We start from the raw sequence: 26,490 nt of genomic DNA, 5'->3' as shown, positions 1-26,490 counted from the left end.
GAATTTCTATCAGTATGTCATAAGAAACTAATGTCCTGATGGCAGCCATTTATTATTTCTCGATCAGTTGGAAGTGCTTGTATTTCAGCAGTATTTCTAGAACTAATAGTCTAATTAACTTGAAACTTTTGCATTATGCTGAAAATATTTACCAAACAAAACAATCAAAGTTTCATAATCCTACGTAAACACGAAGTGCAAAAAGAACTCTGTCGGCAGCCATTTTTAATTTCTCGTTCGGATAGAAGGGTTGTCGGTATTTTTGTTATCTCTCAAGAACTATACTATCGACTTGAAATTTTGGAATTGTACTAAAATCCTATACAACACAAAGGACCAAAATGGTTCAATCTTCCGTAAAGCAGATGTATGTAAAAACAAAACGAAACCACGAATCCGAGTCGTTGGCTCAAGTGGAAAAACATATAGAGGACACTCCTATAACATATACTTCCTATAATGTAAATTCCAGATAACGTTAAAAATCTATGTAAAGTTTTCGTTTCGTACAGCGTCAAAATTTCCCATAACGTAAAGTATCAAATCGGGGCAATTTCTCAATTTCAATGGTAACATATCTCGCCGCAGTTTGGAGAGAAAAATGATGTACGTACAGCGTTGTATCTATGATACATACAACTTCCATGACATTTTAGTTCGTTGTGATAGATCCTCATATGTGTCGAGACAACATATGAGGATGGGTATATGTTATAGGTATTTGCACAATTTTTCATGTAGATGCTTAAAGTCGATCGATTATCGCAGGTACAGCATTGAGCTACCAATCTGAATATCACGAGTTGGAGTATCATCAAAAGTTAACTTCTTTCTAATCTTGAATCCTGGACACAAATAGACGACGAACAGGTAGAAACCGCTCTTTTTATGGTAAAATATATATCTTCTGCTTCATTGTCGACGTATAAAATATGTGTTATTAGTTTTACTTTGCAGAATAGACTTTGTAGAATAGACTTTGCTGTTTAGAAAAAATAAGTTAATTATTGTAAATAAACGTCAAAGATGTTCGCTCCCCATCAACATACTGTAAAAATTACCACAATCAGGGTCTAAAAAACCTGTACGATTGATCAGAAAAAGGTGAAAAGTTGTTGATGCAAACCAATAATACTGCAGTTACGGTACAGCCCACAAATTAGAAGAGTTAAGTCAAGTTTTTCCTTTTTACATGGCCAAAACGGTGCGTTTGGAAAGATCTTGTAACGGATTAGGCAATTTACATGTATTTTACTGTTCTTATAACATAAATTCCCTACAGCATAAACAATTCAGGAATGAATTATTTACGTTGTAGGAGTGTCTACTGTATTTCTGAGTTATCTCAGGCGCTGGCTTCAAAGTGATAACTTTGCAATCAACATGCCAAACTGACAACCAACAGCGTATACTCACTTCTCAGAGGAGGCAACAGAAGATGGACTTTGGTTCTCTTTGCCTTCTATGTCTACCAGGCTACGGGTTGTTCTTTTGCTAGCCCGCTTTCCACGACTATAAATGGGATAAGTCTATCAGTGTGAGAAGCAAATTAAGAAACAAACAGAACACTGCAAATTTAAAGAATCTCCTTGCTAAATAGTATTAAATAGTACAATCATGTCTCGACTTATCATCTCCTCAACATATGAACTTCCTGACATGAAATTAAATAAAATATTTTACTTGACATCTAAAGTAAAATATGCCTACAAAATAACATTCAAAGTTTTTTAAAGAATTGCATTTCATAAGTGAAAACAAAGACTAGCGAAAATCATCAATAAAAAGAGATAAGACACAAAAAACATCAGTGAAATTAGTTTATACCTGACTTAATTTGCACTAGAGTGAATTACAGTGTATAGCTTTAGCCCCCCCCCCCCCTTATCTCAAACCTATATACTCCCTAGTCTACACTTTCATTGTTGTGTCTCTATGAGAAAGTAACAGCATCAGTTTAATGACCATTATTGCTTTACTATCTCAGTTTTTATATATAAACAGTAAAAGTTATATATAAACAGTAAAAGTTATATATAAACTGTAAAAGTTATATATATACAGTAAAAGTTATATATAAAAACATATCAAATATCTGTTACCACACTTTCGCTTGATCAGAGCATTTTAACTGCGATCAAGTTTTTGCAGATTTTAATCTTGAAACATCCAGGCAGTCAGATCACCTCAAACATTAAAAACAATAGCAAATGATAGAAAAATACTGGTTTTTTTCTAATAAAATATACAAAAATTATGTAAGTTCATCTTTAATCATTCTCACGAAGAAGAGCTGGAAGAGCACGAAGATGTTTTCAAAGGGACTTATCAAGGCGTCTCCTATGAGAATAGCAGATTAGTGATAAAATTTAGCTGTGTCATTTTTGTTGGTTTTTCATTATACTCTGGTCCATAAAAGCACGAGTGGCAGTGAATACTGATATTAAGTACCAACCTCCCTAGGCTGACAGACTTCCTCACTCCTTTTTTCGATGTAATTTTAAGTTTGGCTTGTTGGGCTGCTGTTCGCCGAGTTTGTCTAAAATAGAAATAAACCAATTAACTATGTGACTTTCTCCGCGTTGTCTTCAAACTTGGCTCAACTAATAGACAGACAGTCGGTCGATTGGAGTTAGTCACTATGTTTCCACTGTGTGGATGATCTGGGTTTGGAGTTGTGCGCACAATGAGTTACCATGTGACGCGTTTCAATGGACAGTCGCGTGTTGCGGATTAGAGCGGACGCTTTGTTAACAAAGATGAGGATTTCTACGCCTAGAGGTCATAGGAGCACATCCCTGTCGGCAATTCGAAATAGAAATGAATGAAGTGTGGAAAATGTTTAAAATGGAATAGCTTGGGCAACATATTCTTAGGCATCATTCGCAAGTTTCGTTTCCATTTTTCGCATGCATGAAACATTCGCTAAAAATTTGTGAGCAACAAAATTCGCTTGACTTGCAGGTTTTCACCGTTTTCATCGTGCGGTTGACGAAACCGTGTGAATTAACAGCTTCTAACCAACTGGTTTTGGTTAGAAAACTGTAGAAACAGTTCTAACCAATTGGTTTTGAGAGCACGGAAAAGCTAAGCTAGAGTTACCTTTGATTCAGTCTGAAATACGCTCTTGTAGAAAATTACACAATTGAAAACAACTTGGATTTGCCTCGCTAATCACACTATAACCTTTAAAAACTTTGTGAAAGCAACCTGACTGAAACAAATAACATCTACATCGATCAATTTCAATTTGTCATTGTCTGTCTGTTAGTCTGTGACGCTACGCATTTCCATCTTTTTTGCTGACTTCCCACGCACGCACGCACGCACACACACACATCTGCGTGCCTTCCGTCAGGTGGTCAAAAGGATTGTTTTGAAACTCCAATTGGTTCTTCATCATAATCAAACATTCGCTTGATCTGAGCGTATTAACGGCGATCATGTTTTGTCAATGTTATTTTCATTTTGCATAGTGCACATGTCTCACATGCATTTTATTACTAACCCCAACAAGTGAGGGTTTTTACAAAACGTTTCTCTCTATGTGATTATTATGGCTTCTGTTGGAGGTTTGCTATTATTACATTGCTGATATAAGTTAGTTATACTGCATATTTTGATAAATTGTTTTGAAATCAAGTACAGTGAAACATGGATAACTCGCCCACGGATAGCTCGAACACATGGTTAATTCGAACAGTTTCTTTGGTCCGTTCCCCCGTAATGATAAATTGCTATAGATAACTCGAACTCAAAACTGTTAATTTGAACTGTTTTTTGCCCAACGGCTACCGAAACGGTTGTTATCGCTTTAGAAAATCACTGTATTCCAAGCCATAGAGGTAAACCTCAACTTTTCGTAACTCATAAGCCTCGTTATTACCACCATCAGCAAAATATTTTTGTCAACGACTTTTCTAAAGGTTTGGTGAAATTTGATTTATACCAAACATCCGCTTAGCGATCGCCCTTCGGAAGCGAGGTAAAGTGAGGTAACCTTTGCATAAACTTCAAGAAAAATCGGCAAAATTGATCGTGGGTAAAACGCTCAAAAGAAAAAGATGTCTTTTCTTTTGAGCATTTAAACAACGATCAAGTTTTGCCAATGTCAATCTAAAAAACGTCCTGGCAATAACATCGCCTCAAACAACGAACCAATCTCAAGTGATAGAAAAATCTCTATACTTTTTGATAAAAACGTTTTAAACTTTACATTAGAAGCATTTAATTTGAAACAAGCCATTTGTGCTTTTGCTTTATATTATAGTTTGTATATGTACTGATGTCTTTTCTTTTGAGCATTTCAACAACGATCAAGTTTTGCCAATGTCAATCTAAAAAACGTCCTGGCAATAACATCACCTCAAACAACAAACCAATCTCAAGTAATAGAAAATCTCTATACTTTTTGATAAAAACGTTTTAAACTTTACATTAGAAGCATTTAATTTGAAACAAGCCATTTGTGCTTTTGTTTTATATTATAGATTGTATATGTACATGTATCTACTAATAAATAAGTAAATACATGGACTTGTGACAGTGCTCTGATAACTTGAACGTTCTGATAATTCGAACACTTTCGCTCTGTCCCGTGAAGTTCGAGTTATCCATGTTTGACTGTATATATAATTATCAAATTGCTAATATTTAGCCAAAACAGATCAGAGTTGATCAGTTTGACTTGAGATAAAAAAATTACATTATTATAATAAAATAAATTTTAATATAGTCAAGCAATGGAAAATGTTGACAAATAAAAAAGCATTGTGTCAACCTAGATGCATGCAAGCATCGTTTCCAATTGCGATGAACAACTGCAAGATTTAGGGAGTACTCTGCAATAGACAACGAAATATATTTTATCAAAGTTTTATCCACAAACCGATCAACACAGTTCTGCGAAAAGCAATAGGTGTTTCATTTAGTTAAATCCTCAAGGACAAAAAGCAAGTGAGGGAAATATCTAAATGCAGGACTAGTGATAATCGAATGTAATAAGCTTGTAAAATGCCAAAATCAAAAGGTGACCTATGGGTTGCTGACAAACAAAATCTAATATAATAAGGGCTGTGTCCATTGGAAGCCACACTAAGAGCGCTACAAAAAAGATAGCCCTGCACAGTAATTGACAGCCAAGCGCTTCACCAACTGCAGTACCGAATCCCCGATGCTCGCGAATTGTGAACAAAATGCACACTAAGAGCACTACAAAAAAGATAGTCCTGCACAGTAATTGACAACCAAGCGCTTCACCAACTGCAGTACCGAATCCCCAAGTCTCACGATTGTGAACATAAAGATTACACATGATGATAATCTCTCAGAGTGCACAGGACTAGTAGAGCAGAGCGTACTAGTGGATATAAAAGCCCTAAAGAATAAGAACAAAATAAACAGTACCTGATAGGTCTGACCAACGTAGCGGGATTCACTGGTGGCGAACTTCTCCTTGCCACGAGCTGCCTGTGCTGCTTCTTTGCTACCGGAGTCTTTGGTAGGAGTCCGATTTCCTTCCTACGGTATAGATAGATCACACTGAATACATCCCTTCGAGACTAACAAGCCTTTCATTTGAACCGCTCTTCCTCACGCATTAGAGAATGTCTGATGAAACTACATTCATCAAAACCACACACCAAGGACAATTGTGGGATGCAGCTCTTACAATAATACACAAAAATGCAACATCTTTTGCCTAAAAGGATAAACAGCTCATTCTCCAAGGATCTATGAAATGCATGAGAATGAATAAAACCAGTTATTTCAATTCATATCATCAGATCATTTCGTGCTTCAGGAACTGATCTGTCATAGTGAGTCTAAGAAATGGAATGTAGTAGAAACATTTATGAAAAAATTTTAATCATCAAAACAGGTTTTTCTAACGACGTTTGTTCTTCGAGAAGTGAGCCCACAAAGAGCATAGTCGGTATGATATAAAAAAATCCAGCAAATGCAAGCGATATTCACAACAATCTTTACTATATTGCAATATATATATTACAATACTTTATCTATATATAATATACTGTAGTTTACACAAGGACAAAATCATGTCAGCCTAATATAAATTCAATTATTTGTAAAGTTTATTTAAATTTGAAAAAGCAAATAACTGATCACTAGTAAATGGTTAAATCAACCGATCTCAAAAACCAAACCGCTGCGGCGGCAGATTTAAAACAATGACCGATATTTTAGAAGGAATAACTCCCATGAAGGATGTACTTAACAAAAAGAACTGCAGTCTTTAGGAATATTAAATCTAAAATAACAAAAAACTTGAACCATTGACAACATCATCAAATGTATTCGACAACTATTCAGCATACGAACTGTTGATGAAATTTGTATCACGCCACTTCTGGCTGCATGAAAACATGCAGTCAATAATTTTTCTAAAGTCGGCTCATATCTCAAACTTCTAGCATGTTGGAGCACTCGTACGTAGATGTATGACTGTAGTATGCTAGTACGTAGAGGTTTGACTGTAGTATACTTGTACATAGAGGTATGACTGTAGTATACTTGTACATAGAGGTATGACTGTAGTATACTCGCACGTAGAGGGATGACTGTAGTATACTCGTACGTGGAGGTACTGTAGTAAACTCGTACGTGGAGGTATGACTGTAGTATACTTGTACGTAGAAGTATGACTGTAGTATACTCGTACGTACAGGTATGACTGTAGTATACTCGTACGTAGAGGTATGACTGTAATATACTCGTACATAGAGGTATGACTGTAGTATACTCGTATGTTGAGGTATGACTGTAATATACTTGTACGTAGAGGTATGACTGTAGTATACTCGTACATAGAGGTATGACTGTAGTATACTTGTTCGTAGAAGTATGACTGTAGTATACTCGTATGTACAGGTATGACTGTAAAACCAAAGAACTAGTGAAAAGTAAAAGAAAGAAGCAAAAATAATAAAAAAAAATTTGATCATTGATTATTTTTGACATATAATCTAGTTTTTTAAATTTTTATTTAGTTTTTCACAAAGTTTTATATAAAAAATTATATATTTACTATTGCTACTAATATGTACTACTATTTCTTACTATAACAAGAGCCGTGTCCGTCCGTCTGAAGCCACATAAAAAGCGTTTTTAAAAAAGCCTCGCATGGGTATTGAACTCAGGTTTTTGCCTTATACCGGTGCACGAAACACTACACCACTCAGCAACGTTTCTACTTCGAGGAATAATTATGCATGTACTCATTACAATCTCTCATTATGCACAGGACTGTCACGCGTACTAGTATATGTGAAAGGATATTTCCTCTAAAGTACGATGCTTTCACCATACAAAGCAAATATTGAAATGAATTAACTTCCATGTTCAAGGTTGACTGTATTGTTAAAACTAGAAAAATAAGAAAATAGTTTATAAACCATCTAACTGAGAACAAATAACTTACGATCCAAACTCTGCCTTTGCCACATTCAAGATCTCATCCAGCCAAGTCAGCTTTTCCTGCAGGAGCGCCTGTGACGCGCGGTCACGCTCACATCGCAGCTCGGTAAGCTTGTAGGTGTTCATCTTTTTGAATAACTCAAGCTTTTCACTCAGCACATCAGAGACGTATGCTGCCTGTTGTCAACATGTAGAGCATAGTGTAGGATAGCGTACTGCCCTAATTTGGCAAAACCTATTCTGCCCTAAGCAAGCAAAGAGCCCTATCTGACCATTTTTTCAAAATTCACTTTATTGTGCTTATATGTAAGTTAGGTTGAGATCTAACATGTCCCGAAATTTCATCCTTCTGAGACTACCATAAATAGCACTTGTCACTATGTGCAAAACGCCCTATCCACATTTACCACACATAAAGTGGCAATCAAAACGCCCTATCTGCAAATAGGGCGGTTTGATTGGCCTGAACATACACAAAGTTGGGCATGATGAGCAGCATTATGTAATTACATAGTATATAAACAAAGGGAAGCAAAACTGAAGCAGATATATTTGGTTGTTTCTAAGGCAGCTTTAACAAGCTAGTGCACTTCTAAGTGCTCAATCCTATTGCTATACTTTTATCATAAAATATGTATTATGACAAGATGATCTCTAAGTGACATAAGTCTAGACTCGAAAATCTGACTCTGAGATTTGATGAGAAACTTGTTTTAATTACATGTCCATGGAAAGGTTTTGCTTTCTTAAAATACTGACATTATTGCACTCAATTGTTTGTTTTAAATTATATTCAATAAAAGTGTTTGATCATATTAAAACTACTATTCTACTTGCTCCTTTCATTTCATAACATCAGGTTTGAATGAGACTTAGATGTTTGATCATGTCATAACTTTTGAGCTGAAGGATGGCTATCACAAGACTTTAATCCACAATTGCAACATTTATTCTTTTGCTGACTAGTTGCAGATTAATATCATGGTTGAAACTTGTAATCCTTTGATAATCTAGTCATAGCACATGGCCTTGTGGCAAGCTAACAATGAGAAACCAGTTTAATTAGGCAATCAAAACGCCCTATCTGCCGTGATAAGGCGTTTTGATTGCTTAGTGCTAGCATAGCAAATTGTTAATTTAGGCAATCAAAACACCCTAACTGAAATAACTCCTTTGATTTTGAAATTTAACCAAAAAAAACTTTCTAGTAAAGATTGTTTGATATCTCACCATAATAAATCAGAAAAAAATAATTGAAACACTGCTAATACCGATGCCAGGCTCTACCAAAACGCATTTGTGCTTGTGCTGAACAATTTACAAAGATCAAGATAGGGCGTTTTGCTTGCTCAGGACAGTATTATTTCATCAATTTTTTTCTGTTTTACAGCCTGCTAACATTGATTATAATTTTGTTGCCTATTGATAAAGATTCTACCTCTAGCTAGCTGGCAATTACCCGGACAAAGTTTGACTAGCTTAATCTCATTGCCCTGCCTGCTAATCCATTGTGGGTTGTTATGCCTGCTAATATTCCCACACCATTGTTAGATAATATTCTGGCAAAAGGCATCATCAGCTGGTAATAGGTTTCGCCTGCACATTTTGAAGACAATTAGCAGTGCTTTGTGCAAGGTAATGTAGAAGAAGCTACTGTCATTGCTATGGCTAATAAAACATTAAACTTCGCTGTTTTTCAATGCTAGATGATATAAAATTTATGTTTCTGGAAAGCTGTTGAGAGAGATATGTATTTAATTTTAATAGGTTTTAATATCCTTCCACCGATTAAGATTACAATAAAAGAAAATAGAGTAAGTTTGACACAAAGGGACAAAATATATGGTTAAAAGAATATTACAGTTCTACATCATGTTCAGGCAAAATTAATCGAGATTATCAATTAAATCCGCGGCATCGCTCGTGGAGATGGTCGTGTAGAAAGTTAGGCGAGAACTCGGCATATATTTACAGAGATTAGTTACGATGTCATTCTTTTTAGACTGCGAAATACCTTTAGGAGTCAGGTTGCTGTCCACGGTGGCTGATATATCGTACTTTGACTTCAGGTAGTCAAAGTCAGACCATTCGTTGTCTGTATGCAGCTTCTTGTAGTACAAAATTTTGCTACCCCGGCGAATCTGTAGTTGCCGAATCTCAGCTACCATGGGACGGTTTTGCTGCCGGGGTTTGACAGTGTTTTGATGTTCTGGTGCTTTTTGAAATTAGCAGCTGCCATTCTAATTACTTTGCACCCGGCAGCGGCTTCCACGCATTTCACAAAATCATCCATGTCGCAAACATTAACCATTTTTTTCATTTGGCGTTTTACTCGAGCGAACGTGGCAACTGTCAGCAGACATAAATGTATGACCAGCTTCTAGATATTTTAGAGTTATTGTCTGTGCAGAAATATTCTGACTGTTCACCAGTTTGATCAATGACGTGAACAGTGAACAGCGTGTAGTTTTTATTTTGGCCGCCGCAGTTGTCCATAAAGTAGATCAATTCTTGCTGATCACAATCTTGGTGCACAGCAGATATTACAGCGGATGCGATATCCTCGCACTTCCCCCCAGATATAGCATCGTGCCACACTACAGAGATGGGCTTCATAGTCGTGGTGTATTTGCCAATCGGTGCGAAAGTATGATGGAAAGTGACCAGACTTTTAGTGAAGCATGCTGACTTGAATCCCGGCAGCCGAGGAGGCATTTTAACTTTCTGCAAGTCCATCGATCGAACCTCTTTTGTAGATTCTACTGCGCTGCCATCATTTTCACATTCTTGTTTCGCTTCCCGAGCACGAGCAAGATGACCCCCCTTCTTGCGGAACGTGGTACCAGAGTCAACAAAGAGACTCGCAGAGCTCGTCCTGCTCCTCTCCCAGTTTGCTGAGGCTGATGTTAAGAGCTTGTATGCGCCGCTGATATGTCGAATAATGGATGGGCTGGTCTTGGTGCTTTGAATTATAATCGGAAAGCATATCTCTAATAGAAATTTTATGGGGAATATAGAGCCGATGTGGGGCATGTTCCCTCCTCTAATGAGATATGCACAGGTTGTAGCTTTTGATGTAATTGTTGATCACTTGATGCAGATCTTTGTCAGCTCCATGTCGCCCTCCTCGAGAATCTGGGGGAGGTGAGACGCTGGATGTTGCTCCGTCTTTAGCATGCAGCACTACACAAGAAGTATTGCTGTATCCAATCGTTGCAAGATAGAACTCTTTACAGACAAATTGCTGTCATCCCTTTTCATCAGTGAGATGGGAGATGTAATATGCCTGACAACAAAACAAACCATCAAAAGAAAAACTATTGCCAAAAGACAGCATATCATGTCACAATTGAACAATCTTTAGCTAAGTAAAACGCTTGCAATTGCTAAAACACTAGGACTCGCAGCAATATGTTGATGCTCTGTTACATGTTTCCTTTTCACTATTTTTCACTGCTTTAACACTGGACACAAGCCTGTGCAGTTTCGTTGCAAAATATAGAATATTTACACTATTAATACTATATTTTGAAAAGTGAAAAGTTTCTGAACTCACCGATCGATTCCTTGATGATAATGTCTTAGTATTAGCTTCCAGTCTTTCTACGCTATGATGTATAAAGTTTTTTATTTCTAAGTAGCCGAGCTTCCAAAAATCTATAGATTTTCACTCTTGATCTAGAATGTACTCTTTCGCTACAGCGTTTAGGGCAGCTGCATGGAAATCTCATTTTGTGCCTCTCCACTTCATGCCTTAGTTTGTCCTCTAGAGAGCGCCTACGTTTGGACTTAGGAGTAGCGGCGAGGTGAAGACATGACGCTTCGAGCTCAGATCAAGATGTAATGACAAACTGAGTGTAAATAGCTTTACTTATATCTGCAGCTGGCACCAGCTAAAAAAATTCAATCGGTAATTTCATCGGAAAGATGGTAACAATCGAAGATATTGCCCTTCACAAAGAAATGCTCATTGTCTTCAAAATGTGCAGGCAAAACCTATTAGCAGCTGATAATGCCTCTTGCAAGAGTATTATATAATAATGGTGTGGGAATATTAGCAGGCATAACAACTCGCAATGGATTAGAAAGCAGGACAATGGGGTTAATTCAGTGAAACTTGGTCCGGGTAATTGTCAACAAGGTAGCAACAGATACATTAGCAATAGCAATACTTAGCAATATGTGGTAAAATTATAATGACTCTCAGTAGGCAATAAAAACAATATTTTAGTGAGATACATGTATTAGGTTTTGCCAAATTAGGGCAGCATAGCATAGAGCATAAGACTAGAGTATCGAGAAAGCTCATAGAGAAACTATGAGCGTATAGACTTTCGATCACCAGGAAATGAATCGAGTGAATACTACCATCACTTTCCCTAGATAGTTATGTTTGATGTAATTACAAACTGCAACGAGAACCTTGGATATTAAATTTAAAAACTTGATCAAATAAAAGAACTAGTCTACATTTTGTCACCTGTTTTATAACGATGATGGTTAACACATAAGCTGACATACACACATAATAAATATAATAGATAATAATAGTAAATAATAATAATAGTATATAATAATAAATATAATAATAAAACTTTACTATAATAAGAGCCGTGCTTGTCCGTCCGAGGCTACGGGTAGAAGTTGGGAACAAAGATTTGCTCTATAGAGGATTTGAACTCGCAACGTTCAGCTCGCTTGATCGAAACTAAAACCCTTGCGTCAATCGACAGCCTTAACTAATTTTGGAATAATTGTGCAGATAGTTAGTACACCTGATAATTTCCCATGGTGCACCGGAATGCCAAGGTACTAGTAAAACATAGTAATAACAATATACATGTATTACTCATGCTTGCATGGAATAATTCTTAGGCTAATATCTAAGATATAGTATGAATGGCTGCTATATGTAGCAGGCGATACTGGTAACCGTATGTCATACATGGCATACATAAGCGGTATATGCATGGGATGTACATATTGGTTGTATATAGAGTATGTATACAGTGTTATAATAATTCAGTTTATATTCAGTTTATATTCAGTTTAATTCAGTGTTATAATACAGATTCCAATAATGCATCCTTCACAATTGTATAAAAATGTGAGGGCTTATTCATGGTTGATATGCATATAGCTTCACATTATAGGGGCGTTTACTGTACCCTAATGGTCTAATGTGCCCGAAGACCTACGTTAAAATTTACATTCACTATAACCGACCATTTACCATGACAAATCTGTTTGGTGAATGCTAAACTTATTACTATTGGATTTGGAACTGATAACACAATTGATGAAATACTATGTTGATGACTTATCATTGAAAGTGTATATATACACATTCAATTGAATTTGTATATATACACACTTTCAATAGAATGTGTATATACACACTTTCAACGATTAGTTAAAAACCAACATAGTAAGTTCTACAATGAATAAGAAATCCCAAATCCAATAATAATAGTTTTATCATTTACCGAACACATTTTTCATAGTAAATGGTCCATAACTATCCTCTACAGTATATACATTACATGTATATAGATGTAAACTAGGATTTCTGGGTAATCTTTCTGGACACTAAGGTTTCCAGAAAGATTATTCCCTATATATACATTACATGTATATTGAGGATAATCTTTCTAGAAACCTTAGTTATCCTCTATATATAGAGGATAACTCAAGGTTTTCAGATAGATCCCAATAATTACTCATGTCATATCTTCAGTCAAAAACAAATAATTTCGATTTGTACCCGAGTAGAGTACAAGTTGGAAATCCCAAAGCATCTTAAATGAAGACTGCTCTATAACTTATTAGAGCAAAGCAACGCCGAACTTTTGCACAGACTAGACAGGCCAAGGCTTTTCTGGCCCACATACATTTAGGAATCTGATTATTCTCTATGCAAATGGGAAAATTAAACATGTTTTAGAAAAGACACAAACATATTTAAAAAACTTCTAGCAATGGTTTTATAATCTCTAAGATCTGAAAACTTTCTGCACCATAGCTAGGCTCTTTGAGACTGTTGACTAGACTACAGTGTCCTAGTCCAAAATATTCTCATGGCAGATCAGTTTTAACTGCAGTTTAAAATAGCAAAAGCTGTCTAGTATGGCACTGAGGTTGGACCACATTTTAGGAGCGTCGGGAACAGATTATATAACGCATAAACCGCACACCAAAAGAACGTTTGATTATACAACATGACAGTATTAGGGAGAGTGGAAGGCGATCATAATCCCTTAGAAGGTGACCAAATGATTATTAGAATACAGACTCAGACAAGTGTTCACAGAGACTCAAGCAAACGCAGTGAAACAAGACATATCGGTAAATTATAATGCCCAAAATTATTTAATTATCTTCCTTTACATACACGAAGATTAGAATCCATAACAAAAGAGCAGGCAACTTAATATACCATATTTTGCTGTAGTTCATTGAAGTAATATGAACACTTCGGAACCAATATTATAACAAGCACTCAACCGAGGCAGTTATTAGAATTTTTAGAGTTGGGCAGAATTTTTTATTGTTATAGATTATGCTCAGAATACATGCTGTAGAATATATTATATCATCCATTTCCACAGATTACACTCACATATAAAGACTCAGAGACTTATTTATACATAAGTAAATGCGTTATATTTAAAACTTCGCGAGTTAATTGTTTGATGGCGATTTTGATAGTAGAGAATTTGAAAATTGTCAACATTTAAAGGTTGACTTGCAACAAAACTCACATTACAGTTATTTGTTATCAAAAGATTCACCATGTCTTACTCTGCTGTGTTGTAGCTGCAAAATGTCTGGAAATGTGATTACAAGCTCTTAAAAGCTCAAAAACGAACAGTTAATCGCAGCCATCACGAAAACGCCGTAGTTTGGAATCCCTTTCCAAAACGGCTCAAATGGGATGTAGTTGAACACGATGACTTCGTTTACATTTCATTCGTCGAAATATTTTCATAAGTATACTTCATGCATTCAATAAAACCATGTCTATTGTCCCTACGCGTTTATTTCATCATCATTTTAATGCTGTCACTTTGAGCACTGATATCTCAAAACCTACTGTAAAAATTAATTTAATTCTGTAACCTTAGCTCGAAGGAGTGCATATCATCCTCTGATAAACATGACCAGCCTGGTGGTCACCTGTGACAGTCGAAAAATGCTGCAGAAATTGTTTGCGCCATTCGGCAAGAAGTATGGGTCACATGATCAGATTACGACTAGATGATTAGACCAGGCTGAAGCGAAACTGTAAAGTAGCAAGCATCTATATTTGATACGGGCTTTCCGGTAGGACCCGAAGTGTTTATCATCAACTAGTGCTACGACACGTTTTATAGAGCCTTTTATTGGCCTCTAATTTCACGTGATAATATCATGTATTAAAACAATAACCACAATGTTTGAGTACGTCATCGAAATAAAGAGATTCCAAACTACGGCGTTTTCATGATGGCTGCGATTAACTATTCGTTTTTGAGCTTTTAAGGGCTTGTAATCACATTTCTACAGATTTTGCACCTACAACACAGCAGAGTAAGACATGGTGAATCTTTTGATACCAAATAACTGTAATGTAAATTTTGTTGCAAGTCAACCTTTAAAGAGATATCGCCAATCATATAAACGATACAATTGTGTAATGGTGATTTATCTCATACCTGTTAATTTTCAGAGTGAACGATACTGACAATGAAACACATGGACCTTTTTGTCTCATACAAGTAATACACTCATTCTAAGGACTTTCACGTGCACTGGCATTTATGAAATAAATGTTTCAAATTGATGATTTGACCAATACGCCAAGTCGTCAATAGAACACAATACAGTCTTTTCAAGTTAAAATATACACATAAATCTTAACAAAAATTTACAAGTCTTTTTTACATAATAATACCGCGATATATTATGAATCGTCTATAAACAGATGATTTTTGATATATCGCGATTTGATATGGCAAATTTGCAATATCAAATCATCTGGTGAATTTTGAAAATCCCGAAGCTTTAGTTATATGAAGTAAAATACATGACGATACTGCTAAAACTAAAGACTCACATCTATAAGGGTTCGATCGGCTTCATAACTGGTATCACTTTCATATGGCTCCTCGACAAGGGATGCAGCAGTAGAGTTCATCAGAATATCTCCTGCTGTTAACCTTTCCATCACAGAATCTAGAGTTCTATCAATGGTCGCTTCACATGCTGACTATAAACACAGCGATGACAACCAGAACTAAATACAGCGGTTATGTATAACTTACTATTGATAATCAGAGAATAAACAGGAGCACACAAGCAACTGGTTTATAAGAAGTCACTGCGAAATAGGACATTTCGAGAAAGCTTAAAACAAGATCTAAAAATTTAAAACTGTCTTTTGACATAATCGTGTGTTAAGTGGTTAGAAAGACTTCCATGTCTTTGTATAACTAATTAAATGTAAAAAACTATCAGTTTGTAACGTGTGACGAAGCGACTTTATGCCAGACAATTGTGACATACGACTTATGCAACTATATATGACAAAGATCGATATGCTTGAGGCTTACCTATTTATAACCAATCCAAAGCATTTACCAATATAATTCATTATATAGAGCCAACGATAACACTGAATTAACACATGACCTACTCAAAATCAAAACTACACAAGAATGAAAACAATCAGAGCAACACTAACAAGTGAGAAATACGTTATGCGACATGCACTTTATCATTGGTCAATTAGTTTTAGGCAACTATTCAAGTTTGGTGAGGATCACTACAGGTGCAATCGGTGTGACAAGTTACTAACAGTGTGCAATTCTATTGGAAATAAAAAATTATAAAGCCACTAAAAAAATTGTCTAGAGTAAATGCCTTTCATTTTGTGGCTGATACTTCCAATTTGTTTACGACCAAAACATTGTCAGCTCCTTGAGGTCTGAGATAGGAAAAAGCACACAAAATGGCATTTCTAAGCAGGTGTTCGACAATGTTTCTAAAGCACACACCCTCAATCCATCCACACACTCTTGTCCACTTTACCTGACAGCATTTTTTCTTGTAAAGTTGTGAAGCCTGCGAAACAGAAACACTTGCTCGTAATGAACTTCGAAGCATCATGTGAGAGTCGTCCATATTCCAAACTAAAACTACAAAATGATCATAACTGAACATTAGAACTTGTGCGATCAACTGATCTTGGCATTTGTATAAACATTTACAATCACAATCGATATGCTTGAGACTTACCTACATATAATGAATCCAAAGCATTTACCAATAGAATTCATTATAGATAGCCAACGATAATACTGAATTAACACATGGCGTATTTGTAATCAAAACGATACAAGAATGAAAACAATCAGAGAAACACTAACAAATGAAAAATATGTTATGCGGCATGCACTTTGCCATTTGTCATTTAGTTTTAGGCAAGCTATTCAAGATTGATGAGGATCATTACAAGATGCAGTATTTATGTTGATGAAAATCAAACAAAATATTTATGCATGTCCCACTAGGTTGATGTGAACAATTGCAATACAGTCAAATATTAACATGCGAAGTTAATCTTTACTATAATAAGAGCAATGTCTGTCCGTCTGTCCAAAGCCATGCTGAGAGCTTTGGGAAAGAAATTACCTCGCATGAGAGTTGAACTCGGATACTCTAGATTACAACCCATGCACTAACCACTACACCACTTGGCCGCCTTGCCATAATATGAATTAATTATGCCTATACTGATTACGATATCTCACGGTGCATGGGACTGTCAAGCATACTAGTAAGTATTTTCTAATTGGTGATATTTGCTTAACATATTGAAACCATTTAATATTGAAGCTCACATCCTGACAATAAAAAGCTTTGTAAGATTTTATCAACGATGTATTATTCCAATACTGTCTTATGCAGCTCCAGCTTGGTATACTCGTGTTTCACAACAATCAAAAGACCTACTAGAGAGGCATCAAAGCCCCCCTGCCTCCGTATCATATACCCATGGATAAAATCCTATACCGAGCGGTTGTATATGGCGAACATTACAGAGCTAAACATCTATCCAGAATTGATGTGTGCAAATTATGTGCTCAGGGTCAAGCACTCAAAAACAGCATTCAAGCTGTCATATCCCTACTCGCCAGCCCTCCAGGCATAATTGTAAAAGATTGAGTGAGACAGTTGATCCGCGCTGCCACACTACTCGGATGAGAAAACTACCATTTGATTTTTTCCTTCATTGACAGTAGGCCTAATCACCTTTATCATATTTTCTAGTGTCTTATTGGCTTCGTGCACTGCTCGTAAATAAAGTTCGTATTCTAAAATACGCTGTCATTTATTTAATCCATTACAGTGCCCAAAAAACTTATGTATACTTCAAGTACTTACATATAACATGAAATGCTCTTTATAAACCACGTAAAAAATTTAAAATAAAAACTTGAATCATGTGCAAAAGCCAAATTAAGATAGAGTAAACAATGTTTTTATGTACCCTAACATACACAAACACATATGTAAAAGTGCAGATTTGGTGGTAGGGTGAGCAATAAAACTATGCGACATAACTTACACTAGACATAGTTTACATTAACCTAATTTATATATTTTTATACTTTCGCATCATATTTCTACGAGCATGTTTACTTTTTCCTGTAGAACTCCCTACTATCCAAAATTCAACTCCATCCTACCAAAAGTAAAAGTTCATGCGATCCTTGGCAACTTCACACTACCCAGTATATACAATTAAATTACTAATATATAATATATTTTTTATGACTGCGCTGGCTCTCGCAAAGCGATTGACTTCACAAGCGCAACCGCCAATGAAGTTATGGGCGTGTTTAAGTCAAATTGACCAATCGTAGTTAACATTTTAGCGAGCTTTTTCAGAGCCTTTCTCGTCAAAACTTTCCTTGGAAACTTGCTGTTGACTATCCGTCCAGGTCTTCACGAGTGCATGGCCGGCGTAGCAAAAACCTTGGCCCATACAAATCAGTCAGCTGATGGGCCACTTGTGGCTTTTGCGGCTGGATGTGTTATTGGAGATGTAGTCTACTTACATGGAGGTGTATCTAAAGCTAGAAGTACTGAACCTTGTACAAATTTATACAAATATCTAGCATCTTCGCGAAGATGGGAACTAGTTAATTCATATGGTCCTTCCTTGAGTCACCATGTCTGTGTTTCATTTGGAGATAACCAAATAATTTTTATAGGTATGGACATTCAGTACGTTTTGTTTGCTGCTTGCTTGTTAATCAGCAATAGAATTAGGGGATTTTTGTGCTCTACTCTAACGTGAATGTTGAATAAAGTATCTTGACTTAAAAACTCAAAAGCTGGAAAGAGAATCAACATGTTATAGAGTTTAAGATTTTCCATTTTTATAGTTGTCACTATAGCAGCCTGGTGTCGGACATAACATAGTTGCGTAATTATCATTACACAAAATCACGATTTGTAAGAAGATTTGCTAAGTTATTGGTCGGCTAACTTTTTAATAATCAACTAATTTGTGCAGTTACAATTCATTTAAAAACCTTTAGTAAGCTTAAGCTGCAATAAAGCATTTGAGCCTAAAAATGTGTAGTTTTGTATCAGCTCTGAAGATTTCTTATATCATCTGGTTTACACATATCAATTCAGCTATCATAATTTATTTTGCTTTTATGGTCAATTACAGTTATTTCTCAGTTTCAGTTAAAATAAAGTTATTTGTACAGGTGATACTTTTAGACACATACCAAGATTTCCGTAGCTATTAACTGGCGATAGAAAAGTTTGGCTTAAGAGGTGTGTCAGTGTGTGTTTTATTTCATGTATTAGGGAAAATATAACATTAGGTGAAAAATAAATATACGTACACGTAGTTACAATATTGATTAATTGAAACAAAATAAATTCAAGCCTAATTCCTACATATTAAGATATGATGAGGCCCACATGCACAATAGCGCTGCAGATAGTCGAGGTACTGGGTCCAAAGAAGTTGGCATAAATCAGCAATGAAGACAACACAAGATTCACCATTTCATCAAATAGTATGTCGGTCTTCATTAGGCTTAACAAGTGGCTCTTGACATCTCTTATAAAGCTACTGAGTTTTGAAATTTTGCATAAGCATATTGGGAGATTGTTCCATTGTGATGAAAATCTATATTGAATTGTTTTTGGCTGGAAGCAACTTATAAAATATTGGTAATGGTGGGCTGATTTTCAAAATCTAGTATTATAGTGAGAAACTCTGTTACTGCATAATCATTTGAATAAAATTTTGAATGTACTATCAAGAGAATTTTGTACTTGTAATGTTTATCAACAGGCAGCACAAAAAGCTGAACAAACAGGGACTGAAATGAAGTGAGTGGTGGCTTATCAAATATTATGCGCAGTAGATGCTTTTAAAATATTAATATTTTTCTTAAATATTAATATGTAAATATTAATGCTTCGTTCATTTTGTTAAATAACAAAATGGAGCATTTCCCCATGACTCAAGACAGTAACTACTTTTAGAATTAATATGTTGTATATTGGCCTCATGACACTCCCAGGTAAATATTTGGAACATTTGCTTATCAACTCGGCATTGATCTTATCTGCATCTTTAGCTTGTCAATGGGTGCAACCCATACCAGGTATCTGTCCCAATAAGTTCCTAATGATTTTATAGAGGATGTCTCCTGAAACTCCAAATCAAATAATTTTTGTTGGTTTTGCTAATTCAACTTTGTTTTGGTAATTTCTCATTACAATGTACTTTGTTTTGTTCATGTTTACAGTTAGTTTCTTTGTTTTACACTATTGTTCAATTATTTTTAGTTCATTATTAACCATATCTATTTCGTTATTCAAATTACTAGACTCGAAAAATTAATATAGAATAGATTTTAAATGATTAGTAGATAACACAAGATCATTAATATATATTAAGACTAAAGTTGGACCCAGGATAGAACCCTGAGGAGTGCCACAATTTATACTTGAAAAGTTAGATTTAGGGTTATTGGTAAAGGTTACCTGTTTTCTATATGTATTTTATTGTATTCTATGTAGCTTTCTCCAGTAAATGAAAGACGATGAAAAATGCATTGCCTTCAATTGGACAATAAGTATCTGGTAGTCAATAGTCTCAAATGCTTTATTAAAATCAAGAAATATCCCTAGTACTGCTCTGCCATGGTTCATTGCAGATGAAGCTTTATTTGTAAGCTCAGTTAATGCTTGGCTAGTGCTTTGATTTTTCTAAAACCAAATTGTTTTGTCATAAGAATATTATTATTTTCAAAATATTCAGATATTTCCATATTGAAAAATTTCTCAAAAATTTACTAAAAGCGGGCAATATAAATATTGGTCTGTAATTTGATAAAAGCTTTGGCAAACTCTTTTTTTAACAAAGGTTTCACTATCGCTATTTCAAGGCTGTCAGGGAATATACCTAACTGTAAGCTAGTATTTATAATATGAGCTAGAGGATCAGCCAAAGCAGGTGCTGCAATTTTCACCAACTCTGCTGGAATAGAATTTAATCCTGTAGTTCTATTTGCATTCAGTTTTTTCAATGAAGACTCAACATAATTTCATTGACAAATTTTAGGCCTGTTGGTAATTGATAAACATCTTCTATATTGACCTGTAGACTTGAAGTGTTGCTAAAGACTTATATGCAAAATTATTTAAAGCTTTATTATTGGCCAGTCCTCAGTCAATCCGGCCGTTCAGAGATAGAACAGGCGTAATGTCTAACCGCACACCAATTCCAAAATGTGGGATGGTGGTCGATTGGTGCGCGTATGACGTGGCGGTCTACCGAGATGAAAGTTCTTAGTTCGAATCCTGTTGAAAGCCATCTTTTTTAACTTCTAAGCTTGGCATCAGAAAAACACGTCTCTTATTATAGTAAAGATTATTAACCTAATTATCGACCTGTTATCTAATGCGTGTTTTTAGTCATTTAAGATAAATAAATCCGCTATATTTGAAGATGAGTAGGTGTATCGGGACATTCAGAGAAGCATTTGTGTTTTCATGTATAGAAGTATTTGGGAATAAATTTTCTAATACATACACAGTTGTGTTTGCGAGGTAATTGTCCATACATGGGGGAATCTGAACATTTTTTCCAAAAATATTGACTATTTTTTAAGAGTGTGAACATGCATAGAATTATCTAAACAAGCATAGAGATATTTTAGCATGCATAGAACTACCTCGTCATGGATAAAAGTATTACAACCCACATGGAAGTATGAACATACAGATATTTCCTTTACCTTTTCATGCTCTCTTTGTGTTCAGGTGGCTGGAATGGCAAGCAGCGCACCTCCGACATTCACATTTATGACGCTACAGCAAATGAATGGAACAAGTGCGAAACTACTGGTTTTCCTATAGGGGCTGGCCTTAGCTCACATACAGCCAACCTTCTGTCTAATGGAGATATATTGGTCATAGGTCGGGAAGGGAGTCTAAGGATGCAGAGACGAAGTGGAAATGCTTTCATTCTTTCAGGTTTATTAATTTAAATTGTACTTTTTAGTAGAAAACATACATTAAATAATTATACAATTTTTAATTTAGAATGATATGCTGTTCTGGCTAAACAACAGCAGCCATGATGTCTACAGCTATTGAAAATCTTTCATTGTCACATTTGCATGACAAAAACTAGTTTTGGATTTGACCTCAAGAAAAACATTAAGTACCGGTAAAAGGCTTTCAGATACAGATAATGTTAAGTTTAATGTGTAGCCTATAGAGTTCTCACTGTAACTGGGTTCTCACTGTAACTGAGTTCTCACTGTAACTGGGTTCTCACTGTAACTGAGTTCTCACTGTAACTGGGTTCTCACTGTAACTGGGTTCTCACTGTAACTGGGTTCTCACTGTAACTGGGTTCTCACTGTAACTGGGTTCTCACTGTAACTGGGTTCTCACTGTAACTGAGTTCTCACTGTAACGGGGTTCTCACTGTAACTGGGTTCTCATTGTAACTGGGTTCTCACTGTAACTGGGTTCTCACTGTAACTGAGTTCTCACTGTAACTGAGTTCTCACTGTAACTGGGTTCTCACTGTAACTGGGTTCTCACTGTAACTGGGTTCTCACTGTAACTGAGTTCTCACTGTAACTGAGTTCTCACTGTAACTGAGTTCTCACTGTAACTGGGTTCTCACTGTAACTGGGTTCTCACTGTAACTGGGTTCTCACTTAACTGGGTTCTCACTGTAACTGAGTTCTCACTGTAACTGGGTTCTCACTGTAACTGGGTTCTCACTGTAACTGGGTTCTCACTGTAACTGAGTTCTCACTGTAACTGAGTTCTCACTGTAACTGGGTTCTAGCAAAAGTTGTCTCTGTTTCAAATGATATTCGACAATTCGTTACAGTCCTTTATTGGAACGCTAGAGACTAGCAATAAATTCTAGTGAGACCATTTTGAAGTTTATTCATAGTAATCACTCTATAGCCCAGCTGTAGTCCCCTCTATAGCCCATAGCATAATTGAGAGAAGACCAAGAATGGTGTGTTCAAACAATTGAAACCTGAGCTGTTAGGTTAATGTTCTGATGGCATTCTGAGAGTACAATCAAATCCAGTGCACTTTTTTGCTAATGACCCCAAGTTCAACATATCAGTGTTTGCTTGACACGTTTTTGGTTATTTGGGATCTGCCAGTTTACTTTTCACGTATCTGTTATGTTCCTGTATGAATAATAACACAAGATGTGGTTTATTCACTCTCATAGTATGTATTGCATTAACATGTAGAGACAACAAGGAAAGTATAACAGTAATAAATGTTACCTGTATGAATAATAACACAAGATGTGGTTTATTCACTCTCATAGTATGTATTGCACTGTTGCCTTCCAGACCTAGTTTATATAAGCCTCAGCTATGGCTATCTAATAAATAGCTAAACAAAAGCATTACTTGTATTAGAATATTTAGCTATATTAGAATAGATAGCGCAAATTTAGCTTGACTTAAGCTTTATGATGGCAATCTAACAGTATCTAAAAGTCATTGGAAAGCGGACTACCATAGTTCTGATCAATTGATTTAATATTTAAATTAATATTTAATAATATTACATTGTTTATTAGTAGTGCTAACTGATTACTTTAGAAATCATGAAGTGAGGCTATGGCTCCATATACAATATGTGCCATTAGTTTTTTTAATTTTGATTTTTTAATTATTTTATTATTATTTATTTTTTATTTCATGTGTGATATTAATATTGCAATATATCTATCTATATTTATTTATGCAGCTGTTCGGTCTCATGTGTACGCAATAGACCTAAACTTGTCTCAAGACATGTTGCAACAAAATTGTTGTGTTGCTTGTAACCAGGTATTTTCCGTAAATGTTTTCTTAAGTTTCAGTTTATCATGCAAATAGCCCTGTGCCATTCTGGAAGATGATCAAATTTTGAAGAAAATGTTTTTTTATCATTGTTTTGTGTTCTGTGACAATGTATGTTAAGATTAGTGTATTAAAATGAGGGCCAGTGAAGTGAAGACGACTCTAAAATAAATATATATGACCTTATGGAAAAACCTATTCTGGTTCTGTTCAATCGGTTTGAGTATTGCTAAAAAAAAATCTATACGAAGATTCTGTTATGGTGCATTAATTGAAGTTGTGCCTAGCTTGTAATTATGTATCATTAGCTAGAGGCATTGCTTAAAGCTTGACTTGCAACAAAATTCAGATTACAGTTATTTGATATCAAAAGATTCACCATGTCTTACTCTGTTGTGTTGTAGGTGCAAAATATGTGGGAATGTGATTACAAGCTCTTAAAAGCTCAAAAACGAACAGTTAATCGCAGCCACACGAGACCGCCGTAGTTTGGATTCGCTTTCCAAAACGGCTCAAATGTGACGTAGCTGTGTTAGATGGTTTCTGTTTACACTTTCATGCAACCTTATTCGTCGAAATATTTTTACAAATATACTTCACGCATTCAATAAAACCATGTCTATTGTTCTTACGCGTCTGTTTTATCGTCATTGTAATTCAGTCACTTTTAGCAGTGATATCTTATAACTTACCGTAAAAATTCATTTAATTTCTTAACCTTACCTCGAAGGAGTACATATCATTGTCTGATAATCGTGATGAGCCTGTTGATCACCTGTGATAATCGAAAAGTGGTGCAAAAATTATTTGCGAAGTATTGGGTCACATGATCAGATTACGACTTGACGATTAGATCAAGCCGAAATGAAACTGTAAAATAGCGAGCATCTATATTTGATACGGGTCATAAACTACGATAAGTTTATATTGAGCTTTTTATTGGCCTTTCAATTCATGTTAGAACATCACATGACAAGACAATAAATAAACAATCATGACTACGTCAGAGAAATAAAGAGATTCCAATCTACGGCTGCTTTTCGTTTTCGAGTTTTTAAGAGCTTGTAATCACATTTCCACTAATTTGTCACCTACAACACAACAGAGTAAGACATGCTGAATCTTTTGATACCAAATAACTGTAACGTGAATTTTGTTGCAAGTCAACCTTTAATGGGATTTGTGTCAGCACTTAAGTTGTGTAATCAAAAATTATCAATACGGTAACTTCTCTGATCAGTAATTGTCTTTTGCAGGCTCTGTATCCAAAAGGAGGTTTGAATACAAGGAGTATGCATTAGGAGTAGCATCTAGATCAGGCCATACAACTAGTAGCCTCAGGTCCTCACTACTCATAGTTGGGGGCAGAAGTGATCATCTTCTTGAGCTCCACCGGATCTCTCAAAAATTGTTTGTCGAGACCTCAACAGTCGCTCCATCCTTCCAGTCTGTGTGCGCCATGACCAAACCACCATGCGCCAGAAAGAACCACAGCGCTACAATGGTCAATGATTTCTGCTTCGTCTTTGGAGGGGAAACATTTGACGGCCGAAGCAAAGAGCCAGTTTCCGAACTCTACATTATTGATTGCACTCAAAACTTTTCCTGGAAATATCTTGGGAATATTGGAGTAGGTCGGGCGGGACATGTCGCTTTCCTTTTTAATAATGGGATCTTAGTACACGGAGGTATTGGAGAGAAAAATCAGGTTTCAAATCTTACATTTGAAATAAGCCTCACTGATTTTAGCACATGATAAAGCAATGCCAAACCAAGACAACTGTACGTGATATACCTTGGTGTGACACTTTATACCCAGTGACTGCCACACAGTATTTACTTTATACTATGTTATATATTCGAATGGGCGTTATACTCTAGTTTAATATTTTTATAATCAATGATTAAAAATCAGGAACTGTGTTGCTGTTCAATAACCCTAATTTTACACCTCTCCATTCCTTTTCTGTAATATTCCATGATTGGCTGGCTTTGTATCAAATAAAGATTACATAGCAGAGAATGATATCAACATTCAGTGTACATTGTTATTGGTTTCATTAAGTTCGTCTAGAATGTCCATGATTGTCATGTGAGATAATGCCACTTTTGACATACAGTTGGTAGATATCATTCGTTGATGAGTTATTGTGACTTAGTTGCTTGAACTATGATCAGCATGTCAGTCTGGAGTGTCTATCATAGTCTACAGTCAGCATGTCAGTCTGGAGTGTCTATCATAGGCTACAGTCAGCATGTCAGTATGGAGTGTCTATGTCATAGCTATAATCAGACTAGCTGTCAAACACATTGCACATTTCTATTGTTATCCCCAAAATCATTTACATGTATGACTGCATATGTGTATGCAGCCTGATCAGGACACAATTTCAGTAGACTGCATATTGGGAGTTCTTTTACAGTATGAAAGACAACTCTCAATAAACCTCTTGGTGTACGTGAATCTATTACCGTCATAGATATATATACCTAGATTGGCCAATAGGGAAAAAGCCTGTCAGACTTAAATAGCACGACGTAACGTCACTGTATTGTACCTCACGCTTTACTGCACTGCTGTTTACAATGAATCTAATGGGAAGAAGGTAACAAAATTACATTTATTTTCACATAA

General features: G+C 35.7%; 2 protein-coding genes across 3 annotated transcripts in view; one reads left to right on the top strand and one right to left on the bottom strand.

Moving 5' to 3' along the window:
• Positions 1-18,265, bottom strand: part of LOC137392896 (inner centromere protein A-like) — a 47,951-nt gene extending 29,686 nt beyond the window's left edge. For both annotated transcript variants that reach the window (XM_068079252.1, XM_068079253.1), the window contains exons 1-7: positions 18,168-18,265; positions 16,507-16,613; positions 15,533-15,685; positions 7,442-7,614; positions 5,407-5,520; positions 2,456-2,539; positions 1,417-1,512 (exon numbers count right to left, since the gene is read on the bottom strand). In XM_068079252.1, coding sequence (XP_067935353.1) covers positions 1,417-1,512; positions 2,456-2,539; positions 5,407-5,520; positions 7,442-7,614; positions 15,533-15,685; positions 16,507-16,599 — 713 coding nt within the window. In that variant the 5' untranslated portion in view covers positions 16,600-16,613; positions 18,168-18,265. The remainder of the gene's footprint in view (positions 1-1,416; positions 1,513-2,455; positions 2,540-5,406; positions 5,521-7,441; positions 7,615-15,532; positions 15,686-16,506; positions 16,614-18,167) is intronic.
• A 171-nt stretch (positions 18,266-18,436) lies between these two features.
• On the top strand, positions 18,437-25,611 carry LOC137394265 (kelch domain-containing protein 9-like). The gene is made up of 3 exons (XM_068080987.1): positions 18,437-18,695; positions 21,781-21,993; positions 25,112-25,611. Exons 1-3 carry the CDS (start codon positions 18,437-18,439, stop codon positions 25,609-25,611), a joined length of 972 nt encoding a protein of 323 aa, XP_067937088.1.
• Positions 25,612-26,490: the final 879 nt, after the last annotated feature.

The sequence above is a fragment of the Watersipora subatra genome, chromosome 4 (genome assembly GCF_963576615.1).
Source record: "Watersipora subatra chromosome 4, tzWatSuba1.1, whole genome shotgun sequence".
NCBI classification, from domain to species: domain Eukaryota; kingdom Metazoa; phylum Bryozoa; class Gymnolaemata; order Cheilostomatida; family Watersiporidae; genus Watersipora; species Watersipora subatra.
This window is presented reverse-complemented; position numbering and strand designations above follow the sequence as displayed.

Bases quoted from the DNA above. Each gene is read 5' to 3' on its own strand.
- LOC137394265 (XM_068080987.1), top strand. From the start codon at position 18,437: ATGGCCGGCGTAGCAAAAACCTTGGCCCATACAAATCAGTCAGCTGAT. The intron at 18,696-21,780 runs GTATGGACATTC...CTTTGTGTTCAG, and splicing joins TAACCAAATAATTTTTATAG to GTGGCTGGAATGGCAAGCAG. The intron at 21,994-25,111 runs GTTTATTAATTT...TGTCTTTTGCAG, and splicing joins AAATGCTTTCATTCTTTCAG to GCTCTGTATCCAAAAGGAGG.